Genomic DNA, 23,296 nt, shown 5'->3' on the forward strand with positions numbered 1-23,296 from the left:
TGACGTAGTAGGCGCGCATGCGCACTCGTGTTTCCGCGACGGGATCAGGGAACACGATTTTTTTAGTGCGCATGCGCGTCCTACCATTTTATTATATTAGATAAGAACCTTGGTTTCTAGGAATTCCCTATATTTCCCCTCCTCCTGTCTTACTCTAAAGCTCTCGCATGGTTTGGTACGAACTGAACGGGTCAGCAGAGACTGGGGAGAAGGAAGAAGTGTTCAAAAGCTGTGATTTAAACACAACCAAGTAAAACGAGACAGAACTTGCCTTCATAGCATGAGAGCAAATAAGAAAAAAGGCAAGAGAGATGTCCTAATCAACCAAAAAGTAAACTTTATTATAACAAAGTCCAAACAAGGATCCAGGTTTCGGCGTCAACAGAATGATGCCTTCATCAGGGGGACACTAAACCTTGTTGTAGGCAAAGAGTTAAGCGGGAATAAATGGTGCTCATAGCTGAAGCGTGTAAGCTGTAGCGAAGGCATCTGTTGATGCCAAAACCTGGATCCCTGTTGAGACTTTGTTATAACAAAGTTTACTTTTTGGTCGATTAGAATATCTCTTGCCTTTTTTTCTGTTTGCTCAAAAGCTGTGATTGACATCTTTCTTCAGTATGCTCACGAGAATGGATTGAGTACCCTATGATTCAGTATATCATCCCTATCTACTGGAAAAGATATTATCAAGGCAAGAACATAATTCTTTCTATAAATGTGGACTAATTTAAGCATTTATTTTTCTTTTAGGTTTCAGAAAATCTGCTACAACAAAATGAATAGTCCAGACATTAAAATAATTGTGAATGACATCATCAAATCACCTGAGGATAAACGTGAATATCGTGGACTACAACTAGCAAATGGCATCAAAGCAATTCTCATCAGTGATCCTACCACTGATAAGTCTTCAGCAGCACTTGATGTGCATATAGGTATTGCATTATTGTACATGACATTCAGCTCAATTGATTATATGCTAGGAATTGTAAAAAATAGTAGAAATGAAGTAAAGACTGAACTACTGTACAGTGAATAAAAATGTGAAGCTTTTGAATGGGTTTTGCAGTTATTTTAGTGCCACTATTTGAACCAATGGTCCATCTAGCCCTGTATCCTGTTTCCACAGTAGCCAATCTAGGTCACTAGTACCTGGCAAAAACCCCAAAAATAGCACATTCGATGCTAACAATCCTAGGGCAAGCATTAGCATCTTCCACATCTGTCTCAATAGCAGACTATTTACTTTTCCTCGAACTTGTCCAAACCTTTTTGAAACCCATCTACCGCTGTTACCACATCATCTGGCAATGCTTAACTATTCTTTGAGTGAAAAAATATTTTCTCCTATTGGTTTTAAAAGCATTTCCTTGTAACTTTGAGTGTCCCCTAGTCAGTGTAATTTTTGATGGAATAAAAAATAGATTCACTTGGACCTGTTCTATACCACTTAGAATTTTGTAGACTTCAATCATGTCTTCTCTCAGCCATCTCTTTTCCAAGCTGAAGAGCCCTAATTTCTTTAGTCTTTCCTTAACAAGAGGAAATAACATTTAATTTATCTATATTGATCACATGCCAGGAAGCATGGAAAAGACCACAGTGAGCCATTCTGAGAATCGGCAGATAAAATACTTGGACACTAAACCTACTAGGACTATTTTAATGTCCATAATTAAATGCACGGTGAGTTCTGAGAATCTGGCCCTTAAACTTAGAGTTCATTGGAACACTTCTAGACATGACTCGGGCTTCTTCCTTTCTACCACAGCATGGCTCAACACTCTGATTCATGTCTGCCAGAAGGTCTCCTTTCTTCAGCATATCACTTCACACCAAATGCTGCGTCTCCTAGGCCACATGGCATCTACAGTTCACGTTACTCCATCTACCTGTCTATATCTTAGGGAACCTCAGTGGGCACTCTCAAAACTGACCTCAAGCCACCAGAGCACTATCCCAACAATTACAAGTGATCTTGAACCTATGCCAGTCCCTTCAGTGGTGGCTGTTACCAGTCTTTTCAGGGACATTCTATTCCATGCTTCTCCACATGAAAATATATTGACAACGGATGCTTTCATGCTCAGTTGGGGAGTCCACATTGATGGCCTCCATACTTAGGGCAGTTGGACTCCTCATGCGAAAACTTTTCACATCTATCTCCTGGATCATTGAACAATCTGCAATGCTCTATGCATGTTTGAAGATCAAATGGTACTCATTCGAATGTGAACAAACAAGGAGGCACAGGGCCACGCCCACTTTGTCAAGAAGCAATCCAGATCTGGTCCTTGGCAATTTCCTCACATTTTTCTCAAAGCAGTTTATCTAGCAGGAAAACAAAACATATTAGCAGAAAACAAAACATATTAGCAGACAAGTTGAGCAGACTCCTGCAACCTCACAAGTGGTCACTCAACTATTTTGCATCACATATTCTCGAATTGGTGAACCCTGGAAGTAGACTTCTTTGCTTCCTCCCACAACCACTCTTCTGTTCCAAACTCTAGACTCCCATCTGTCTGTAGTCGGATGCCTTTTTCCTCGACTAGTGGGGCAAGTTTCTGTATGCTTTCCCTCCAATTCATCTATTTGGGAAGACTCTACTCGAACTTCGCCAAGAACAAGCCATCATGATTCTCAGTACCTCAGTGGCCTTGGCACATTTCAAATCTTTCAGACCTTGTTTACATAGAATGAGGGTCCCTCCTTCATTGCAATCTACGTTCGTTAGCACTCACAGCATGGTATCCCTACCAGTGTTAGCTATCATTGAAGCTTCTTTTTTTTTTTTTTTTTTTTAATTCTTTATTCATTTTTAAACTTTCATCAAGTTCATCAAATTCATAATAAACACAATTAATTTAATCACTTGAACATCTTATCATTATCCCAGGACAAGCAGGCAGCATATTCTTGACTGATGGGTGACGGCACCGACGGAGCCCCGGTACGGACAATTTTAGAGTGATTGCACTCTAAGAACTTGGAAAGTTCTAGTAGGCCGCACCGCGCATGCGCGAGTGCCTTCCCGCCCGACAGAGGCGCGCGGTCCCCAGTTTCTTAGTTTCCGCGGAGCTAAGAAGACGCTCGCGTAAACCGTTTTGGAAATATATATATTTCCCCTTTTTTCTTTTTCTTATTTTCTCTAAAAAAAAAAAACTTTTCTTTTTTTCTTCTTTTTTCGGGTTCGCCCCGGCGGGGCCTGCTGCCACCATCGAGGCCTCGGCCTTCGATTTGGCAGAAGCCTTCTTTACGTTCATGCCCCCCCAACCCGGATTTAAGAAGTGCCAGCGGTGTGCGAGGCCCATTTCTCTCACTGACCCACACAACTGGTGTTTACAGTGCCTGGGTCCTGACCATCGAGCGTCCACCTGCACCCGCTGTGCCACTCTCAAAAAGAGAACCTTAAAAAACCGACAGATCCAGCAGCGGTTATTATTTGGTACCGATATGTCGGATTCGACGGCACCGGCTCCGACTTCGGCACCGACCTCATCAACACCGCGCCGGCGTCGCATCCCTCAGGTAAGCCGGCTAAGAAGCCTTCCCCGCTGGAGCATCCTCCGGTCTCAGTAGCAGCGAGCCCAGTCCTGCCGACCTCGAGGCGCCCGCGGAAGCGCTCCGCTCCGATTGAGGTCAGCCCCTCGACCTCGGGTTCCTCTTCAGAGTATAGAGCGGCACCGAAGGTACCGCAGAAGAAAAAGGCGGTACCGGTGCCTTCCCTGGACGAGCGAATTGCTGCCGTCCTGCAGGCTCAGCTCAAGGAGCAGTTACAGCAGCTCCTTCCTGCTCTTTTGCAACCGAGCCTTCCTGTCCCGGTCCGGTCTGAGCCACCAGTACCGGCAGTGGAACAGCCTCTTTTATCGGCATCCACTCTGTCGGTACCGGTGCATTCGGCTTCATCAGTATCCATGCCGACATTAGCGCCGGAACCTAGGTCTTTACACCAGGCTGTGCAAACTTCAGCACCGACACAGCCTATCACATCTCCCGGTACCGTTTCCCAGAGGTCGGGTAAGTCGATTCACAAAACTCGACACCTAGAACCCTCCACACCGGAATCCCGGGACCGCAGCTTTCAAGTAAGGGACCCTGATCTGTGGGGTGACTCAGAGGAGCCTCTTCTTTCTGAGGGGGAGTGTTCATCGGGGGATGAGGATCCTTCTCTTTTAGATCCATCCTCTAAGCCTGATGCAACCTCTTTCACCTCTTTTCTTAAAGAGATGTGTGACTCCCTCTCTATTCCCTTGGAGGCTGAATCCAAAAAATCCAAAGCATTCCTCGATGCGTTGGATTTTGACCAGCCTCCAAGGGAATTTCTGAAATTGCCTCTCCATGATTTACTACGAGAGACTTTCTACAAAAATCTGGAGACACCTTTGACTGTCCCAGGAGCTCCCCGCAAACTGGATTCCTTATATAAGGTCATACCTATTCCGGGCTTTGACAAACCACAGCTCCCTCATGAATCTCTTTTGGTGGAGTCCACTTTAAAGAAATCCACGGGAGCTAGTGTATACGCCTCTGTCCCTCCTGGCAGAGAAGGTAAGGCCATGGATAAGTTTGGCAAAAGGTTATATCAGAATGCGATGCTGGCTAATAGATCAGGGAATTATGCTTTCCACTTTTCATTCTACCTTAAGCATCTCATTCAGAATTTGTCCACCTTTGAAAAATACCTCCCTGACCGAAAAAGATCTGCCTTTCGCCAAACTTCTTCATCGCTCTTACAACTTCGTAAGTTCATGGTCAGGTCGATCTATGACACCTTTGAGCTGACCTCTAGAGCCACGGCTATGTCAGTGGCCATGCGTCGACTGGCTTGGCTTAGAGTTTCAGAACTTGATGTCAATCATCAAGATCGACTGGCTAATGCACCTTGCCTGGGGGATGAGCTGTTTGGGAAATCCATGGACTCCACTACCCAAAAGCTCTCGGCTCATGAGACTAGGTGGGATACTCTCCTCAAAATAAAAAAGAAGACCCCACCCACCAGGCCCTTCCGCCAGCAATCGGCCTACCAACGTCGATTTGTGGCTCGTCCTCTGCCACTGGCTCCTCAACAACCCAGGCGTCAGAGGCAACAACAGAGGAAAAACGCTAGACCAGCTCAGCAGCAACAGCAAGTGAAGCCTCCTCCTCCACAAAAATCCTCACAACCCTTTTGACTTGATTCTCCAGGACATAGCCAGTATCCCATCATCTACTCATCTTCTGCTGCCCATAGGAGGACGTCTTACTCATTTCATAAGCCGTTGGGAAACCATCACCTCGGATCAGTGGGTTCTCAACATCATCCGCCACGGCTACTCTCTCAACTTTCAGACTCTTCCTGCCCACGGTCTACCAAAAGAGTCTGCTTTGAACACTCCTCAGTCTTCCCTCCTTCTTCAAGAGGTTCAATCCCTCCTCCTTCTGAACGCCATAGAGGAAGTTCCTCTAGATCAGCAGGGACAGGGATTCTACTCTCGTTATTTTCTAGTCCCCAAAAAAACAGGAGATCTCAGACCCATCCTAGATCTTCGCGATCTCAACAAATACTTGGTCAAAGAGAAATTCAGAATGCTTTCTCTGGCCACTCTTTACCCTCTTCTCACTCAGGGCGACTGGCTATGCTCCCTCGATCTCAAAGAGGCATATACTCACATACCGGTCAATCTGGCCTCCAGACAGTACCTCCGCTTCATGATCCATCATTGTCATTACCAATACAAGGTGCTGCCCTTCGGTCTTGCCTCCTCTCCGAGAGTATTCACCAAATGTCTGATTGTGGTGGCTGCCTTTCTACGATCTCACCACCTTCAAGTCTTTTTTTACCTGGACGATTGGTTAATCAAGGCCAATTCATCTCAGACAGTACTTCTGGCCACCAACCAAACCATTCTGTTTCTACAACTTCTGGGGTTCGAGATCAATCTACCCAAATCTCATCTCATCCCCACTCAGAGACTTAAATTCATTGGAGCGGTGTTGGACACAGTCCTCATGAGAGCGTTTCTGCCGTCCAACCGTCTTCACACTCTTCAGTCTCTATGTCAGCAGGTGCTTCCACAACGTTCCATCTCTGCCAAGCAAATGATGATACTCTTGGGTCACATGGCCTCCACAGTTCATGTCTTCGCACCCTTCGCACGTCTTCACCTGCGCACTCCTCAATGGACCCTAGCTACCCAGTGGTCCCAAGCGACGGATCCCTGCTCACGACACATATCTGTGACATTGTCTCTTCGTCAGTCTCTACAATGGTGGTTGATATCCTCAAATCTCTCCAGAGGTCTTCTGTTCCATCTACCTCCTCATCAACTTATCATCACCACCGACGCTTCCCCTTACGCCTGGGGAGCTCATTTGAACGAATTCCAAACTCAAGGTCTTTGGACAGCCCAAGAAATGAAGCATCACATCAATTTCCTGGAACTCAGAGCGATGTTTTATGCCCTCAAGGCCTTCCAACATCTTCTCTTCCCTCAAGTCCTCCTGCTGTGCACAGACAATCAAGTTGCAATGTACTACATCAACAAGCAGGGTGGGGCAGGCTCTCGCCTCTTGTGCCAGGAAGCCCAGAAGATTTGGGCTTGGGCCACAGATCACCAACTCTTCCTGAAGGCGATCTACATTCAGGGAGAGCAGAATTCCTTGGCGGACAAACTCAGCAGAATTCTCCAGCCTCACGAGTGGACTCTCGATCCTTTAACTCTACAGTCTATCTTCGCTCAGTGGGGCACTCCTCAGATAGACCTCTTTGCAGCTCCTCACAATCACCAGCTGCACCTCTTCTGCTCCAGACTCTACTCTCCTCACCGTCTGACAGTGGATGCATTTCTCCTGGATTGGTCTAATCTGTTCCTGTATGCTTTCCCTCCGCTACCTCTCATGTTACGAACCTTGTTCAAGCTCAAGAGGGAACAGGCCAACATGATTCTCATCGCTCCACGATGGCCCAGACAACATTGGTTCTCCCTTCTACTTCAACTCAGTTCCAGGGAGCCTATTCTTCTTCCATTGTTTCCTTCTCTGCTTACACAGCATCAGGAGACCCTTCTGCATCCCAACCTACAGTCTCTGCACCTGACAGCTTGGTATCTCTCGGGCTGACTCCGAATGATACTTTGTTGTCTCAGCCCGTTCCTTCTATTCTGGATGCCTCCAGGAAACCAGCAACTCTGCAATGTTATCATCAGAAGTGGACAAGATTTTCTTCCTGGTGTCTTCATCATCATAATCCTACGTCCCTTGCAGTGGAGACTTTGTTGGATTACCTTCTTTCTTTGTCTGACTCTGGTCTCAAATCTACTTCCATCAGAGTCCACCTCAGTGCTATTGCTGCTTTTCACGAGCCAGTTCATGGGAAACTCCTTTCAGCTCATCCCTTGGTTTTCAGGTTCATGCGGGGTCTTTTCAATGTGAAACCACCTCTTAAAGCACCCCCTGTAGTCTGGGATCTCAATGTGGTTCTCTCCGCCTTAATGAAGCCTCCGTTTGAACCTTAGGCTACGACTCCTTTCAAGTTTCTCACGTGGAAAGTGGTCTTCCTTATTGCTCTAACCTCTGCCAGGAGGGTCAGTGAGCTACATGCACTAGTTGCGGATCCACCTTTTACAGTCTTTCATCATGACAAGGTGGTTCTGCGTACACATCCAAAGTTTCTCCCTAAGGTTGTCTCTGAATTCCATCTCAACCAATCCATTGTTCTGCCTGTCTTCTTTCCGAAACCTCACTCTCATTCTGGAGAACAGGCTCTACATACTTTGGACTGTAAGAGGGCTCTAGCTTACTATTTAGAGCGTACTAAGCCCCACAGATCAGCTCCCCAACTCTTTCTGTCCTTTGAGCCGAATAAATTGGGACGTCCTGTTTCTAAATGTACGTTGTCTAATTGGCTTGCAGCGTGCATTTCATTCTGTTATGCTCAGACCGGACTGACACTGGAAGGTTCTGTCACGGCCCATAGAGTTAGAGCTATGTCAGCATCTGTAGCTTTCCTCCGTTCCACACCGACTGAGGAAATCTGCAAGGCTGCTACTTGGTCCTCAGTTCATACTTTTACATCTCATTATTGTCTGGATGCATTCTCCAGACGGGATGGACACTTCGGCCAATCTGTTTTGCAAAATTTGTTTTCCTAATGGCCAACCTTCCCTCCATCCCTCTTTTTGTTAGCTTAGAGGTCACCCATCAGTCAAGAATATGCTGCCTGCTTGTCCTGGGATAAAGCACAGTTACTTACCGTAACAGGTTTTATCCAGGGACAGCAGGCAGATATTCTTGCGTCCCACCCACCTCCCCGGGTTGGCTTCTTAGCTGGCTTATCCTAACTGGGGACCGCGTGCCTCTGTTGGGCGGGAAGGCACTCGCGCGTGCGCGGTGCGGCCTACTAGAACTTTCCAATTCTTAGAGTGCAATCACTCTAAAATTGTCCGTACCGGGGCTCCGTCGGTGCCGTCACCCATCAGTCAAGAATATCTGCCTGCTGTCCCTGGATAACACCTGTTATGGTAAGTAACTGTGCTTTATATCTTATAAATACAAAGGTAACCCCCCCCACCCTCCCTCAAAGCCCATAAATCATTATAAGATCATATTCTTGAAACCCTCCCCCCACCTAATACTAAGTGGTGTATAATTAATAGAAAAATGGCATTTTATCATGACAAAAAGATGTTAATGGCTCCCATATTTTAATAAAATTTATATCATTGAAGCTTCTAGGAAACCTTCCACACAGTGCTGCTATTGTTTTAAGTGGATTCACTTCATAGTCTGGTGTAATCACTATTTACTCTATCCAGTCCTTTCCCTTTGGTTCTGGGCAACTTTCTACACCTTTCCACATGTGATCTCAAAACTACGAGGGTTCTTCAAAACGTTTCGGCACTCATATTTTTGCACTTGACCAGAAACATTCTTTTCTGTGATGGCATTAAGAAGTTAGGAGAACTTTGGGAAAAATGTATGGCAAAACAGGGTGATTATGTGGAAAAGTGATGTAATTTGTTTTTGAGATATTTAGGCCCTGATTTTCCAAAGTGCATTCCGATTTTAGGCAGCTGTAGGCGTCCTACAGCTGTCTAATCAGCCAATTGGGATGCACGTTTTTTTAAAAAAAATGCTCCCCAGGCAGGCCGCCTATATTGAAGGCGCCTCCGGGAGCTTAGGGAGGCCCGCAAGATGCCTAAGCTCGCTTAAGGGCCTTAGGCAAACCTAGGCGGCCCTACGTGTCTCCCTAGTAGAGGAAGAGACGCTTAAAATGTAGGCCAGCAAAATGCTGGTCTACATTTTAAGTAGACGCGGCCGCTATACTTATGGCAGCAAGGGATCTCCCTGCTGCAATAAGTATAGCGGCCGCGGTCACCACCGCCTGTCCCATCGCCGACAGGAGGATGCCCAATCCTCCTGCCAGAACCCCCCTGGAACCCACCTCCCCCCCCAACTGGTAATCGCCGGCAGGAGGATGCCCAATCCTCCTGCCGGAAAGCCCAACGACCCCTCCCTCCCCCAACTAACCTTTACATGTTGGTCGGCTGGACGGGTCTTGCTGCCGTCCAGCCGACGGGCCCGCCTCGTGGAAATGAGAGGGGCCCGCCCCTTCCTGGCCCATCCCCGCTAAATCTAAGCCCTGATTGGCCCAGGCTCTAGAAGCCTGGACCAATCAGGCCTTAGGCATAGCGGGTCCGCCCATCCCCACTAATCCTAAGACCTGATTGGCCCAGGCTAGTTGGGGCTTGTTTCAAAATGTGTCATCTAATTAGATTTCAAATAGGCTTGCAACTTTAATAGGATACATGATGTATAACAACCAGTAAGTAGTTCCATAGGGCACTGCTATAAGATGTTGTCCTCTTGTTTTAATGGTAGAGTAAGCGCAAGACTCCGAAAAATGAGTGAATTATTTAGTTAGCAGGCTAGACGATCACTGTGCACATCATATTATCAAAACTGAGCATACGTGAGGCATTGCCACAGTAATCTTCTTTTTTTTTTCTCCTCTAGGATCATTGTCTGATCCCTCGAATATTGCTGGTTTGGCCCATTTTTGTGAACATATGCTATTTTTAGGAACAAAAAAATACCCAAAAGAGAACGAATACAGCCAGTTTCTCAGTGAGCATGCTGGGAGTTCCAATGCTTTCACCAGTGGAGAGCACACTAACTACTACTTTGATGTGTCACACGAACACTTAGAAGGTGCACTCGACAGGTAAAACTAAATCAGAATTTTACAAGTTAACTTGTATTTACCTGGCTACACATCAGACTACATAGACTGAAACCATTAGAAACCAGTTTTCCTCATTTTGGAGACCTTCTACTAAATGGCATTAAGCCCTTTGTGAAAACGTTTTGTGGTAATTTGCCTGTTTGCATGCACTGACCTGTTCGTTATGTATTTTTTTTTTCTCAAATACTGTATATATTTTTTAAGTGTACTATATTTTATTGAAAGTAATACAGATAACCAGGCATGGAAATAAGACCATCATAGACAACAACTGCATTATACTCTTATAAGAAAATAAGCAAATACAATCACGTGGCTTATCCAGAGTGCTCACAAATTTAGAAGCCTCAGAAACTGAGTCAAAGATATGAGCTCGACCTCTGTGCATTATCTTTAAGTGTGCAGGGTACAGAAGCTGAACTAACTTTGATTATTTACCAGATTTTTTTTTAACAATTGATTCAAGAAACAAAGATCAATACAAACAGCTACATCATTTTCAGTTAGAAAAAATACATCAAAACCTTTATTTATTTAGTCGAATTTCTAGCCCATCTTCCCAGAAGAGCCTAGAACGGGTTACAAGTTCACATACATAGTAGAGGATTTAGCAACAAGGTTATAACTTCACATACAGCAGATATACAGAACAACAGATTAAAAGGATTTTATCAAAAGCTTTCTGAAAATCTTTTTTTCCCCAAATCTTCCGCGTTCTGGTAGGGAGTATAAGGTCTCTGCTTATGCAGATGATATACTACTTTATTTGAGGAATCCTGGAACAACCATTCCATGTTTGCTTGAATTGATACAGAAATTTGGGAAATTTTCAGGATATAAAATAAACTGGAATAAATCAGAAGTTCTTCCTCTAAATGTACATTGTGCAAAAGGTTTATTTGATTCATTTCCCTTTATCTGGAAAGAGGAAGGAATAAAATATTTAGCTATTTGGATAAAAAACACGCTAGAAGATACAATGAAGGTAAATGAAAAATCTTTATTGCAAAAGGTAACAGAATTGTGTGAGCAATGGAATCCTTTACATCTGTCTTGGGGGAGAGTCCAAACTATTAAGATGATGATTTTGCCTGTTGTTTGTTACCAAATGGGTATGATACCAGTTTTTTTTCAGGGGTCTTTTTATAAAAAATTAAATAGTATTCTTACAAAATTTATTTGGCTGGGTAAAATTGCTAGAATTGCCTTAGTGTCTTTACAAAAGCCAATTGTGGAGGGAGGGGTAAATTTTCCCAATTTCTGTAGGTATCATCAAGCCTATATTATGCGCCAGGGTATGTATTAGGTCCTCCCAGAGCTCATGGAAAAGCTCCCAGACTGGTTGTGGTTGGAATGGCAGCTCATGTTCCCTATTAGGCTCGGTCATGTTCTTAGTATCAAAATGCCTAGACTGTATAAAGAAAATAGAATATTAATAGATACGTGGAAAACTTTATGGTATGTCAATAATTTCACACCTATTCCAATTCAAAAATTTTAAAATCAAACTATATGGCTAAACTCCAAGATTCAAATAAGCGGATTTAAGATTGTCTGGAAGTATTGAATTAAAGCAGGTATACGTACGTTAGATGATGTTATATCTAATGGTAAACTGCTTGATTTTTCACAGTTGTAGCATAAATTTGGTCTTGATAAATCACAAAGTTATAGGTGGTTGCAACTGAAGCAAGCTATTCAGGCGGGGTTCCCTGAATGGAAAAATCTTAATGCTCAATTTAGTTTAGAGTTCTTATGCTTTCAGGCAGACTTCCTGGGACACCAGGCCGCACAGTGGTACAAATTAATATCTGGATATATGAATAAAAAACCAAAAACTGGGCTCAGGGACATTTGGATAATTGAGATTAAGCATTAAATTACTGCATCTCAATGGCCTGTTCGTTTACAAAAATTAGATTGCTCTAAGTCTAATAGATGTTGGCATTGTTATCTCGAAGCAGGGACTTTAGATCATTTATTGTTCTATTGTCCATTTATTTTGGCTTTTTGGAAATCAATTTGGGGCCAAATAAATTGCTTGTTAGAGAATCATGTAGCATTATCGTATGAGACAGTTTTATTTGGCATGTCTATGAGAGCGAAGAGCCAAATATCTTCCAAAAATAATAAACTTTTACTGATTCTAACAGGAGTTGCCATTCAACAAATAACGTATAAAGATTGTAAAAGATTGAATTATAGTTTTTGGTGGAGTTCAGTGTGTCACATGTATAAAATGGAAAGAGTGTTAGCTATTCAAAAAGGATATTTTAATAAGTTTAAGGATGTGTGGGGATCATTGATAAATTATTGTAAAGAATAGTTATCATTTTTCCCTGACGTTACATAAATGAAAGATTTGGGAGGGGGGGTTGACTTTTTATTAATGGTTTTGAAGAGAATGAATGAAATCAGACATGTGAAAGTGATCTGTGGATAGTCTTTCTGGACTTGAAATAGGAGTTTTGCTACACAGTGGTCATTCCTTCTGATGAAGCTATGGTGAGAACCAGATCTGAGTTGGGGAGTGCTTTGAGCGCTTGAGACATGTTAGCCTAAATTCACATATGGGGATGCCAGCACCATGAGAGTTATTTGAGTATAAGTATCACTGAACCACAATGGAATACTTTATAAGTACCCAATATATCTGAATGGTTTATAAAGGTAATGATGCTATTATGATTGTGCAGATTGGTATAGGTCTCAGCACATCAACTCTCATATTTTTAGATTGTAAACCATTTTTATTGACTGAAAAAAGAGCGGTATCAGAAGAAAACAGCAAAATAGAAAAACAGCAAACAATAGCTTGAAATCCGCTAGAACAAGGCAAAATAATACAATGTCACATGTCAGTTATATCCACCCTCATACCCCCAAAATCCCTGAAATCTACCCCCACGCCCCCAGTTCCCCCTCCAAACATGGAGGGGGGAAGTTACAAGGTCATCCCGGTGACACACGGGAGTTTGGGGACCCCCTAAGCAGGGAAAGCCCAAAACAGGACCAGACAAGCCAGTCCAATGAGAAAAGGAAAAAGAAGAAACACACTCCCCCCAGGACCTTATGACCCTAGGGCAGTGGTTCCCAACCCTGTCCTGGAGGACCACCAGGCCAATTGGGTTTTCAGGCTAGCCCTAATGAATATGCATGAAGCAAATTTGCATGCCTATCACTTCCATCATATGCAAATCTCTCTCATGCATATTCATTAGGGCTAGCCTGAAAACCCGATTGGCCTGGTGTTCCTCCAGGACAGGGTTGGGAACCACTGCCCTAGGGCACACACCAGGTTTGGGCCCCCCGCCAAAAGACAATCCCAGCATCCCCATCCCTCATCCCCCAGAGCAGAGAGATATGAAGATCCAGAACAAATCAAGATACACTCCACAATTAAATCAGAGTATTGAGTTTAAGGCTCCCAAAGAACGCCATTGCCAAAAAGAAGGGGGGCTCAGAGAAGTCCAGTGCTGCATAATGCGATGGCGAGCCAGGTCATATTTTTTAATATAAATTGATTAGGAAATAGTTCAAATGGTTTCCTTTATTCCTACCAGTTAGGTACCATTGACTTGTGTTTGAGTCCTGGTGACTTGGTGAATTACAGATCTGGAAAGAGATCGGTTTTGTGCTAGTCTGGTGGGGTCCTCCAGCGTCATCCCCATGTTTTCGACACGTCCAGCCATCTGATTGCGGGTTGCCCTCTTCGCCTGGCTCCTTTAACCTTCCTAGGCATGATGTCCTTCTCCAGTGATCTTTCTCTTCTGACAGTATTACCAAAACAAGACAGTTGTATCTTCATCCCATTTGGGTTTCGAGTAACATAGCTGGTTTGATCTCTTCCAGAATCAATGTTAGTTCTTCTGGTGGTCCATGGCATGCATAAAATCCATCTCCAGCACCAAAGCTTGTTTCCGTAGTGTCCAGATTTCGCATCCGTGGACAAGCCTGATCTTCACTTAGAGTTATTTTCTTGCCTTTGAATACTTTGTCAAGAGCCTTCATTGAAGTGCGACTCAGTTCTTTTTCACTCAGAGGGTGGTGGATGGATGGATCGCGCTACCGGAGGATGTGATAAGCAGAAGCACGCAACAGGGCTTCAAAGAGGGTCCAGACAGGTACCTGGAGGACAAAGGGATTGAGGGGTACTGACAGGAGTAGAGGTAGGTAATAGGGATAGGATTAGAGGATTAGAGGCAGTTACAAAATTAGTCATGGACACTGTTCAGGCAATTAGGCCTGATGGGCCGCCGCGGGAGCGGACCGCTGGGCAGGATGGACCTCTGGTCTGACTCAGCGGGGCAACTTCTTATGTTCTTATGTTCTTATTTTATTATATTGTATGTATTAAAAGATATTGGAATGGTGGGTGGGAAGGAAATAAATTTTGTTTTGGGAAAATTTGTGGTATTTCAAGTGATGAATTAAGTTAATTTGTTATTATTTTCTGTACACTTGATGTAAATATAAAATGAATAAAGAATATTAAAAAAAACCACCAAATCTTTATTTTCAAAACTTACAGTAAGTGTAACAATAAATACCACATTTTATACATCAACTAGTGTTTAAGCCCGTTACATTAACGGGTGCTAGAAAGTATGTCATCAGGGACACGGCAGAGCAAATCAAGGCAGTAGAAGGCCGCGAAGCAGCATGTTTAGAATGCTGCGACCGCTGCTGGAGTCAGGAGGTTTGTCGGGACCACGGGAAGGGAAGAGGGGCGGTAGCAAGGGACTAAGGGAGCCGGCCAGACCGCGGGAAGGGAGGGTCGGATGGGAGGGCAGACCGCGGTGGGAGGGTCGGATGGGAGGCTGAATGGGGGTTCAGGTGTGCCGGGAAGGGGGGTTGGGGAGGCGAAGATGCTGCCGCCGAAGACAAACTGTCTTACATGAAAAAAACCCCTAAGTGCGCATGCGCACTCCTGCGGCCACAGCCCGACAGATCAGGGATCAGGGAAGCACGCGATAAGAGTGCGCATGTGCGCTTAGCATTTTATTATATAGATAACACACTTAATACTCCATTAATATCCATTACAGAATTAGACCCCCCTCCCTTCCTCCTGAACAATCATAATGTAATCACATGAAATTTCTATAATGAACCCCTATATATCTAAATATATAAATCTAACAGACCCCCATCCTCCCCCCTCCCGGATGTGCACAACATAGGGAAAAATATTAATTAAACATTACAATATTTTGCTAATGGCTCCCAAATCTCCTGAAATTTCTTAGAATTTCCTTTCTGAAAATCTAAATACACTACATCAGCAATCTTATCTTTGTCCATTCACACAGTCCTGGCTTTTCTGTCGGGTGTGATTTTTACCATTCCGTTTTAAATCAAGAGGTTTACCTCCCTGCATTTGAGAACAAGGGAACAGGTGCTCAGGCCAGAAATCTTCATATGTGCAGAGAGTATTGCTCCACTACTTGCAGGAAACAAATTTCTTTCTCGTGGATCATTTGTTTGTTGTATACCAGATTGGCACCGGATCAGCGACCATGTCCTGTGTCCTATAGTGCACTGGGGGATGGGTGGGAACTATGGGCTTTCCCTCCTTCAGTCCCTCCAGGACTGGGAAGTTGGCCTGGGTCCGTGATTTTGGGAAACAATGTCACCCAGAGATCGTTCTGAAGTTTGGCGCCAAATACCTGTGTTCCGAGTCTGGGGACTTTTGGGGCAGTGCGAGCACCTCAGCAGGGCCCTATAGTGGATAAGGTGTCAGTTTTCACTGGACAGATGTCAGAATATTAAGAACAATACCAAATTACAGACCCTTTTGAAAGGAAATAAAAAAACCCATGCTATTTAGGAAATATGTCAAGCTATGTTAACCCAATGACCACCCTGTACTAGATAGAAAATGGCTAGATATTTCCGATTGTAATCTGCCTAGAACTGAAAGGTTAAGAAGTCAATAAATGTAATGCAATGTAAAGTCACCATTGTATCTTGGTATGCTTAGCAAAGTCATGGCATTATTGTCGGCATGCTTAATATTGCAGTGAAATATAGAACATTCTAAGCAGGTAGCTAAAGTGCAAACAATATAACCTCTACAATGTGCCACACAGCACTGGCAAAAACTGAATAGTGAGTGTACAAAGGGACTCTCTTCTTCGTGACTCTGCACAGTGCTGCGTATGTCTGGTAGCGCTATAGAAATAATTAATAGTAGTAAATATAAAACTTTTTTTTTTTTTTTAAAGGTTTGCCCAGTTTTTCCTGTGTCCTTTATTTGATGAAAGCTGTAAAGAAAGAGAAGTTAATGCTGTTGATTCTGAGCATGAGAAGAACCTGATGAATGATGCCTGGAGATTGTTTCAACTAGAGAAAGCTACGGGAAACTCTAACCATCCATTCAGTAAATTTGGAACAGGTTAGTCCGCATTTGAATTAAATTCTCTTATGGTATTGTATGTGTGTTTTGGCATTCAGACTTGTAGAAGTGGTTTTATCCTAGGACAAGCAGGCAGCATATTCTCACATATGGGTGATATCATCCACAGAGCCCGTAAAGACAGTCTGAAAAGAGAACTGTCACTTTTAGGTGTTGTTTTTTTTTTTAACGTATCTTTATTAGTGCAGCAACAGTATAATCACAACAAGAAAAAGAGGAGGAAGTCCACAACAGTAACTCCCAAAAGGTACAGATTAGTGCTGCCCAATTTCCGATTCAAATCGATTCACCGATTCACTCGGGTGAATCAATTCAAATCGATTCATGTTTTTAAAAAAATATGCCTCACCGTGCTTGCCCTTCAGGTCTCCTAAAGCAGGAGTGGCAGCGCTGCCACTTCTGCATTAGGGGATGAGGGGAGAGAGTCAGTTGGGAAGTGCTGCAGTGCGCTCTTTGCAGTGTCCTCCGACTTCCCCCCAGCCTTCCGTTCTTACTTTCAGATAGACTCCTTCTCCAGTGTTTCGAGCACGCTCTTGCCAACACCGCCTCCTTCCCATTCATTCTCCAACACTGGAGCACGCTTTCGGTCATAGGGGCTGTGCTTGTTTCCTCGCGCTCAAGCACAGCCCTAACTTTTTTTTTTTTTTTTTTACAGCTTGTCCATGATGGTTTCCTTCTTGCTGAGGGCATGGAGCCACTGGTACACTTTAGGGAGCATACATAAGTGAATGCCGCCTCTCAGTTCTCCATTAACCTGAGAACGTTAAGCTCGGCACAGATGTTGGGTGCTTGGCTGTTTGGCTTTCTCGCGTGATGTCGATTGCACATATGAAGGATTCTGACCTCTTTGACATGTAATGAAGGTGTTTTTCTGCAGTATTGTTTTATATGTAGCATCACAGTTAAGAATGTTAAAAGCCAAAAATCCTGTTTTGTTTCTTTATAGTGTTTACTTTTAACAGTCCAGTTATGTATTTATCATTACTGAGTTTTCATGTAGTATAAAGGTCAAACTGGTCAAATTTTGAGACGTATCGTCATTGACTGTCCACATAAAAAATTAGTAAATCACTTCTAAATTCAGAATTGGTTTAGTTTAAGTACGTATGCATTTGTGGATTTGTTGTTTTATATGGGTTATTACTTCTATATCATGTCATACACATTTCACTCATTTTTTCAAACAAGTACAGTGTTCTCCCTAGCGTGTTTTAGGCGTGCGCTCTGCCCAGCTAATTTAGGGGAGCGCCCGGCTGTCATCTTACATCCACAGATCTACAAGCAGCCCTGCTAATCCCACCACCAGCATCGAATCCGCACGCCAATCCTCTTTCCTGCCCCTACTCCTTCACTGTGAGCAGGGAGGGGTATTTTGCAAAGCGTTCCAGGCCACGCGTCAACCCTCTTCTCCGCTTCTACTCCTTCACCATAATCAGGGAGGAGTAATTTGTATAGCGTTTGTGGCACGCGGCCTTGAGTACTATGCAAATTACCCCTCCCTGCTCACGGAGAAGTAGGGGCGGGGAAGAGGGTTGGCGCGGCCTGGAACTCTATGCACTGTCAGGTGAAGGAGAAGGGGCGGATAAGCAGCGGAGGTAAGACCCCGCCCGTCGCAAGGGCCCTGGTGGGCGGCAGGCTGCTACATCAATGCTATGCACCGTCAGGTGAAGGAGTAGGGGCGGGGAAGCAGCGGAGGTAAGGCCCCGCCCGTCGTGAGGGCCCTAGTGGACGGCAGGCTGCAACATCAATGCTATGCACCATCAGGTGAAGGAGTAGGGGCGGGGAAGCAGCGGAGGTAAGGCCCCGCCCATCGCGAGGGCCCCGGTGGGCAGCAGGCTGCAATATCAAAGTTACATCATACAGGTTTACTTTAAACAGAAGAAGCCCAGCAAAACAAATTTTCAAGTTTTCAGCAATATCATTAGGATACAGCACAATTAGCTTCTGCATTAAGTTTTGAATCCCAAAGTAAAGAACGGGAAATGCACCAGGAAGATGGATATGTAGGGAATGTTCATCTTCCAACCATTAAACTGGATTTGACAAAAAAGCACAATTCTACCTGATACATTGTGAAATGGGATTGGGGCAAGTAATTAACCGTTTTGCATTTATTGGTCTACAAGAGAGACTGCTGTGATTGTGAGTATAGCACCCCCCAATATGCTGAGCAAATCAGTCAAAAGCTACCAAATGGAAAACTCATAGAGACCCTAGATCTGGACACCGGGGGCGGGGACAGAAAAGGACCTTGAGGAGTGGCGGGAAAGCAGACTTGAATCAAAAGGGAGGGGGAAGACAGGGCAGATGCTGGACTAGAGAGGGTAGAGAGGAGAAACACCCTGAACCGAAGAGAGAGAGATGCCAGGCCCTGGGGAGGGGGAAGACAAAGAGAGTGAGAGAGACGGAAAGACCTGGATCAAAGGTGGGAGGACTCAAAATGTTAGCAGAAGGAAGATAGAGAGAGGGAAAAACCAGAAACAAAGGGGAGGCAGAAGAGAGGGGGGCAGATGTTGGACTTGGGGGTGTATAGATTGAAGAGAGAGAGAGAGATTGCAGAGAGGTGGAAAGATTCTGTACCAGGGAGGGAGGAAGGGAGAGAGAGAGGTAGAGAAACACCTGGAAGAAAGGAGAACAAATGCTGAACATGGGATGGGGCGGGGTGTTGTAAGCAGAAGAAAGACAGAGGCCTGGACCAAAGGGGTAAGACAGGTGGCAGATGCTGGACTATGGGAGATGCAGACTGAAGAAATGGGGGGGAAGAGACCCTGAGGTAGAACAGAGAGATGCAAGATCATAACAGAGGAGGGAGAGAGAGGAAGACATGTTGTCAATAGGAGTGGAGGAGAGAGGAAAAAAAGTTGGAGTCATGGAGGGACAGAGAGAGATGTTGGTTGGGGAAGGAAATGACGTCTGGAGGAGAGGAAGCATGCAGGAGGCAGAAAGAAAAAAAATGTTGGATGCACAGTCGGAAGAAAGTCCAACCAGAAACTAATTAAATCACCAGACAACAATGGTAGGAAAAATTATTTTATTTTCAATTTAGGGATCGAAATGTGTCAGTTTTGAGAATTTATAATCTGTTGTCTGTATTTTGCACTATATTTGTCTACTTTTCTATAGTTGTTACTGAGGTGACATTGCATATTTTAAAGTCATCTGCCTTGACCGCTTTGAAAAATAAAATAAATATAAATTATAATTAACATTTTTTCTGCATACAGTGTGTTTTGTGTTTTTTTTATTTTATTTTGTGGTTACCGTTATGAATTAATAAGATTATATTGTGTGTACATGAAAAATGAATGTAAGAAATTGCATTACAATTAGTACTATTATAATGGGGGTGGGGTCAGAGATGGAGCTTGAGCTGAGGTACTCAGTTGGTATTTGTTAGACTTAGGGGGTACTTGGCTTGAAGAAGTTGGGAAACATCGGTCTCTAGGTGACTAGTATGGAGTTCACTCAGTAAGGGTCCCTTTTACAAAGCCACAGTAGTGATTCTCCCATGGCAAATGCACCAAAGTCCATCCAATTCCTATGGGCTTCAGTGCATTTGCTGTGGCAGAATTGCTATCACAGCTTTGTATAAGGAGCCCTAAGGCAGGAACTATTGCCTCTGTGCTATGTCTTAAAACACAGATTGCCGGGGATGCAAAGCATTAACTGATTCAACATGAGTTTGAAGTTGGTTGAATACCACTCTCTCAAGTACGGTAGTTTTGAAAGAAATGGAAGGTTTGATACTGGTTATTAGTTATTCGGAATAAGAGGATCTGCATTACTTTTTATCAAGGGTGGCTTAAATGCTCCTGGAACACTGCCTAAGTGTCAAACCTTATAAAAGTAAGTCATATTGAGCATTGGAAAATAATTAATAACAATTAACTAATAAAAATAGTGCACATTTAGGGATCTTTTAACAAAAACGCTCTAGCTGTTTTAGCACACACTAAACACTAACATATCCATAAACTATAATGGATATGTTAGCATTTATCGTGCGTTAAAATGGCTAGCATGCCTTAGTAAAGGGGCCTTTAAATTTTCCCCATCCCATCCGGCTACTTTTTCGTGCTACCCAGTTGGAAAAAATTTCTAGGGAGAACATTGAAGTGTGTGTGTGTGTGTGGAGTGGGGAGAGGTCCTAAAACAGGTGATTATGTTGCTCGGTCCCAAGTGAAAAGCTTATTTCTTGGAGCAGATATCCTTTTTCTTGACACAAGTTTTGTTCTGATATTTTTTATATCTGCAATAATGTGGGTTTGAATTTGATAATGCTGGGAATCTTAATGTAGAATTCATTTCTGAAAAAATCAGTATTGTGTACCTATAATAGCTGTTCCCTATCATCAGGTAGAAACTATTGTGCTATGACTGTGTCTGAATTCAAGAGGGCCTGAGATGGGCCCGTGGGGTCTCTCAGAGAGAGAAAGAGATAATGGGTACTGCAGATGGGCAGACTAGATGGGCCATTTGGCCTTTATCTGCCATTATGGTTCTATAGCGGTAATTACGGCAGCCTGCAAAGAGGATCGCCGGTGCTGTAGCGATCATTGCAAGCTGCCGTCATCCTCAGCAGCAAGTTCTCTCTGCCACGATCCTGCCCCTGAAGTCGGAGGAGGGTCGGGACCGCGGCAGAGGGAATGTGCTGCTGCGGAGGCCGATGGCAGCCTGCAAGAATCGCTACAGCCAGCGATCCTCTCTGCAGGCTGCCGTAATTATCGGTATCTTTTACAAGCGGGAGGCCAGGGGGAAGCTGGGGAAACTTGCAGGCCTTTGGGGGGGCAGGCCTTCAGGGAAACTGAGGGAACATGCAGGCCTTCAGGGGAAGGGGCCCTGGTGTAGAAGGGGGTTCAAAGAGATGTGCATATACCGTATTGGGGGGGAGGGAGGGGGAAGAAATAATGGGTCTAAAATTAGGAGAGGGCGAGAGATGGTGGACAATGTAATTTAGGGAGGGAAGGAACAGAAAGGGAAGGAGGGAGAGATGTTGGATGAAAGGATAGTTGAGAAAAGGAGAGATGGTGGATCTGGTGATGGTGGGGTCCATCACTGCAGCTGCGGGGATGGAGCTGAAAAAAAGGAAAGATGCCAGACCTCCGGGGGAGGGAAGGGAAATGGAAGGGGAGGACAGAGATGGAAGATGGATGGCTAGCACGGAGAAAGAAGAAAGAAGGAGACCCTGGCAAGCGAGTTATCAGTAATTCGCGATATTTTCCGACCGCCTCTTCCTGGTACTAAAGTCAGGCTACACCAATCATGAGCTGCTTTGACACGCTATCTGACATGTCAAAGCAGTTCCTGATTGGTGTAGCCTGACTTTAGTACCAGGAAGAGGTGGTCGGAAAATAAAAGCTCCTCAACACTCGCACCACAGGCACCCAACAACCACTCCCCCCATCCACCCCAGTCCTCCATGCTGTTGAGAAAAAAAAAGAAAAAGTGGTGATACTGTAAGAAACAGAAATAGACTTCTAGATGAGGCAAGGCCAACCCCAAAGCATACCTAAGAGCTTTCGTACAATCAGCCTCCATGCTTCTTGTAGCCCTTGGGTGGACCAGACAGCTCTTTCTGTTTCAGCCTTGGCAAAGATCTTTCAAGAGTCGAAGGTCTGTTTTACATCTTGGTGCCTTTTGGGATGGCCTCAGCAGACGCTGCTTCTTTTTTACCCTACCAGACTCTTTTAGCTGTGTCCAAACAATCTTCTACACAGTATACTGTAAGACGTGGAAGAGATGGTTTTTCTCTGTTCTCAGCTCTTTATCTTGGGATGGCCTCAGCAGACGCTGCTTCTTTTTCACCCTACCAGACTCTTTTAGCTGTGTCCAAACAATCTTCTACACAGTACACTGTAAGACGTGGCAGAGATGGTTTTCTCTGTTCTCAGTTCTTTATCTTATCTTATTAAGCCTTTATATAAGTTCATCTGGGAGTTTATTCCTACCCCTCTTCCACTCAGCTCATCTCCTCACTTCAGTTAGAGTTTGCTCTAGGGTTGTGAGTATTTACATGTTCAGGTCGACAACCTGCTTATCCTCTGGTTTCCAGCTTTGTAATTGGTCTTGTCGACCTCCACCAGTTTCCAGTAGGTTGGGATCTTCAACTTCTCACTAAATGGTTGGACCCTTCATTTGACCAACTGTTCTCTGTACAGCTTTAAATTCTCTCTTGGACAGCGGTCTTTGCTATCTCCATCCCTTCTGCATGTCGAGGGACTAGGCTTCCAGGGTGGGGGATGAGACCCAGCCTGTACAGCTTTTTCACCAGGATAACTTTTTCTGTATCCCTCCTTTATTCTGGACAACAGTGCTCATGGAATGTAAAGTCTATTTCATTGTTGTGTTTCTGCCTTTCTCTCTAAAGCCTCATTCTCACCCTGGAGGAGTGGCTCTTCATACTTTGGACTGCAACAGAATCTCATACCTTGGACTGCAACAGAATCTTGACTTTTCTCTTACATGCAGAACCTATTCTTACCTGTTCATCTTCTTCGTTCCTCACAGGTTGAGTCAGCCTATCCCTAGAGATCTTTTTCACATACCTTGCAGTCTGTATTTCTTTTTCCATTGTACTGCAACTTGGGGAATCGCTGATAGCACGTAAGATCTCAGCTATTGTGACTTCAGTTGTATTCTTCCGTCCCAACTCC

The 23,296-nt window shown here is 44.3% G+C and overlaps 1 protein-coding gene and 1 non-coding gene across 8 annotated transcripts in view; both read left to right on the plus strand.

The window, feature by feature from the left end:
* IDE (insulin degrading enzyme) overlaps nt 1–23,296 on the plus strand; it is a 229,545-nt gene that overhangs the window by 30,580 nt on the left and 175,669 nt on the right. For all 7 annotated transcript variants that reach the window (XM_033940203.1, XM_033940207.1, XM_033940204.1 and 4 more), the window contains exons 2-4: nt 751–935; nt 9,997–10,204; nt 16,453–16,622. In XM_033940203.1, the coding sequence (XP_033796094.1) occupies nt 776–935; nt 9,997–10,204; nt 16,453–16,622 (538 nt within the window). In that variant the 5' untranslated portion in view covers nt 751–775. The remainder of the gene's footprint in view (nt 1–750; nt 936–9,996; nt 10,205–16,452; nt 16,623–23,296) is intronic.
* LOC117360183 lies at nt 17,007–17,120 on the plus strand. Its single transcript, XR_004539389.1, has one exon. It is a non-coding gene; the product is annotated as a small nucleolar RNA SNORA17 (small nucleolar RNA).

This window comes from Geotrypetes seraphini, chromosome 4 (assembly GCF_902459505.1).
Source record: "Geotrypetes seraphini chromosome 4, aGeoSer1.1, whole genome shotgun sequence".
In the NCBI taxonomy this organism is placed as follows: Eukaryota; Metazoa; Chordata; class Amphibia; order Gymnophiona; family Dermophiidae; genus Geotrypetes; species Geotrypetes seraphini.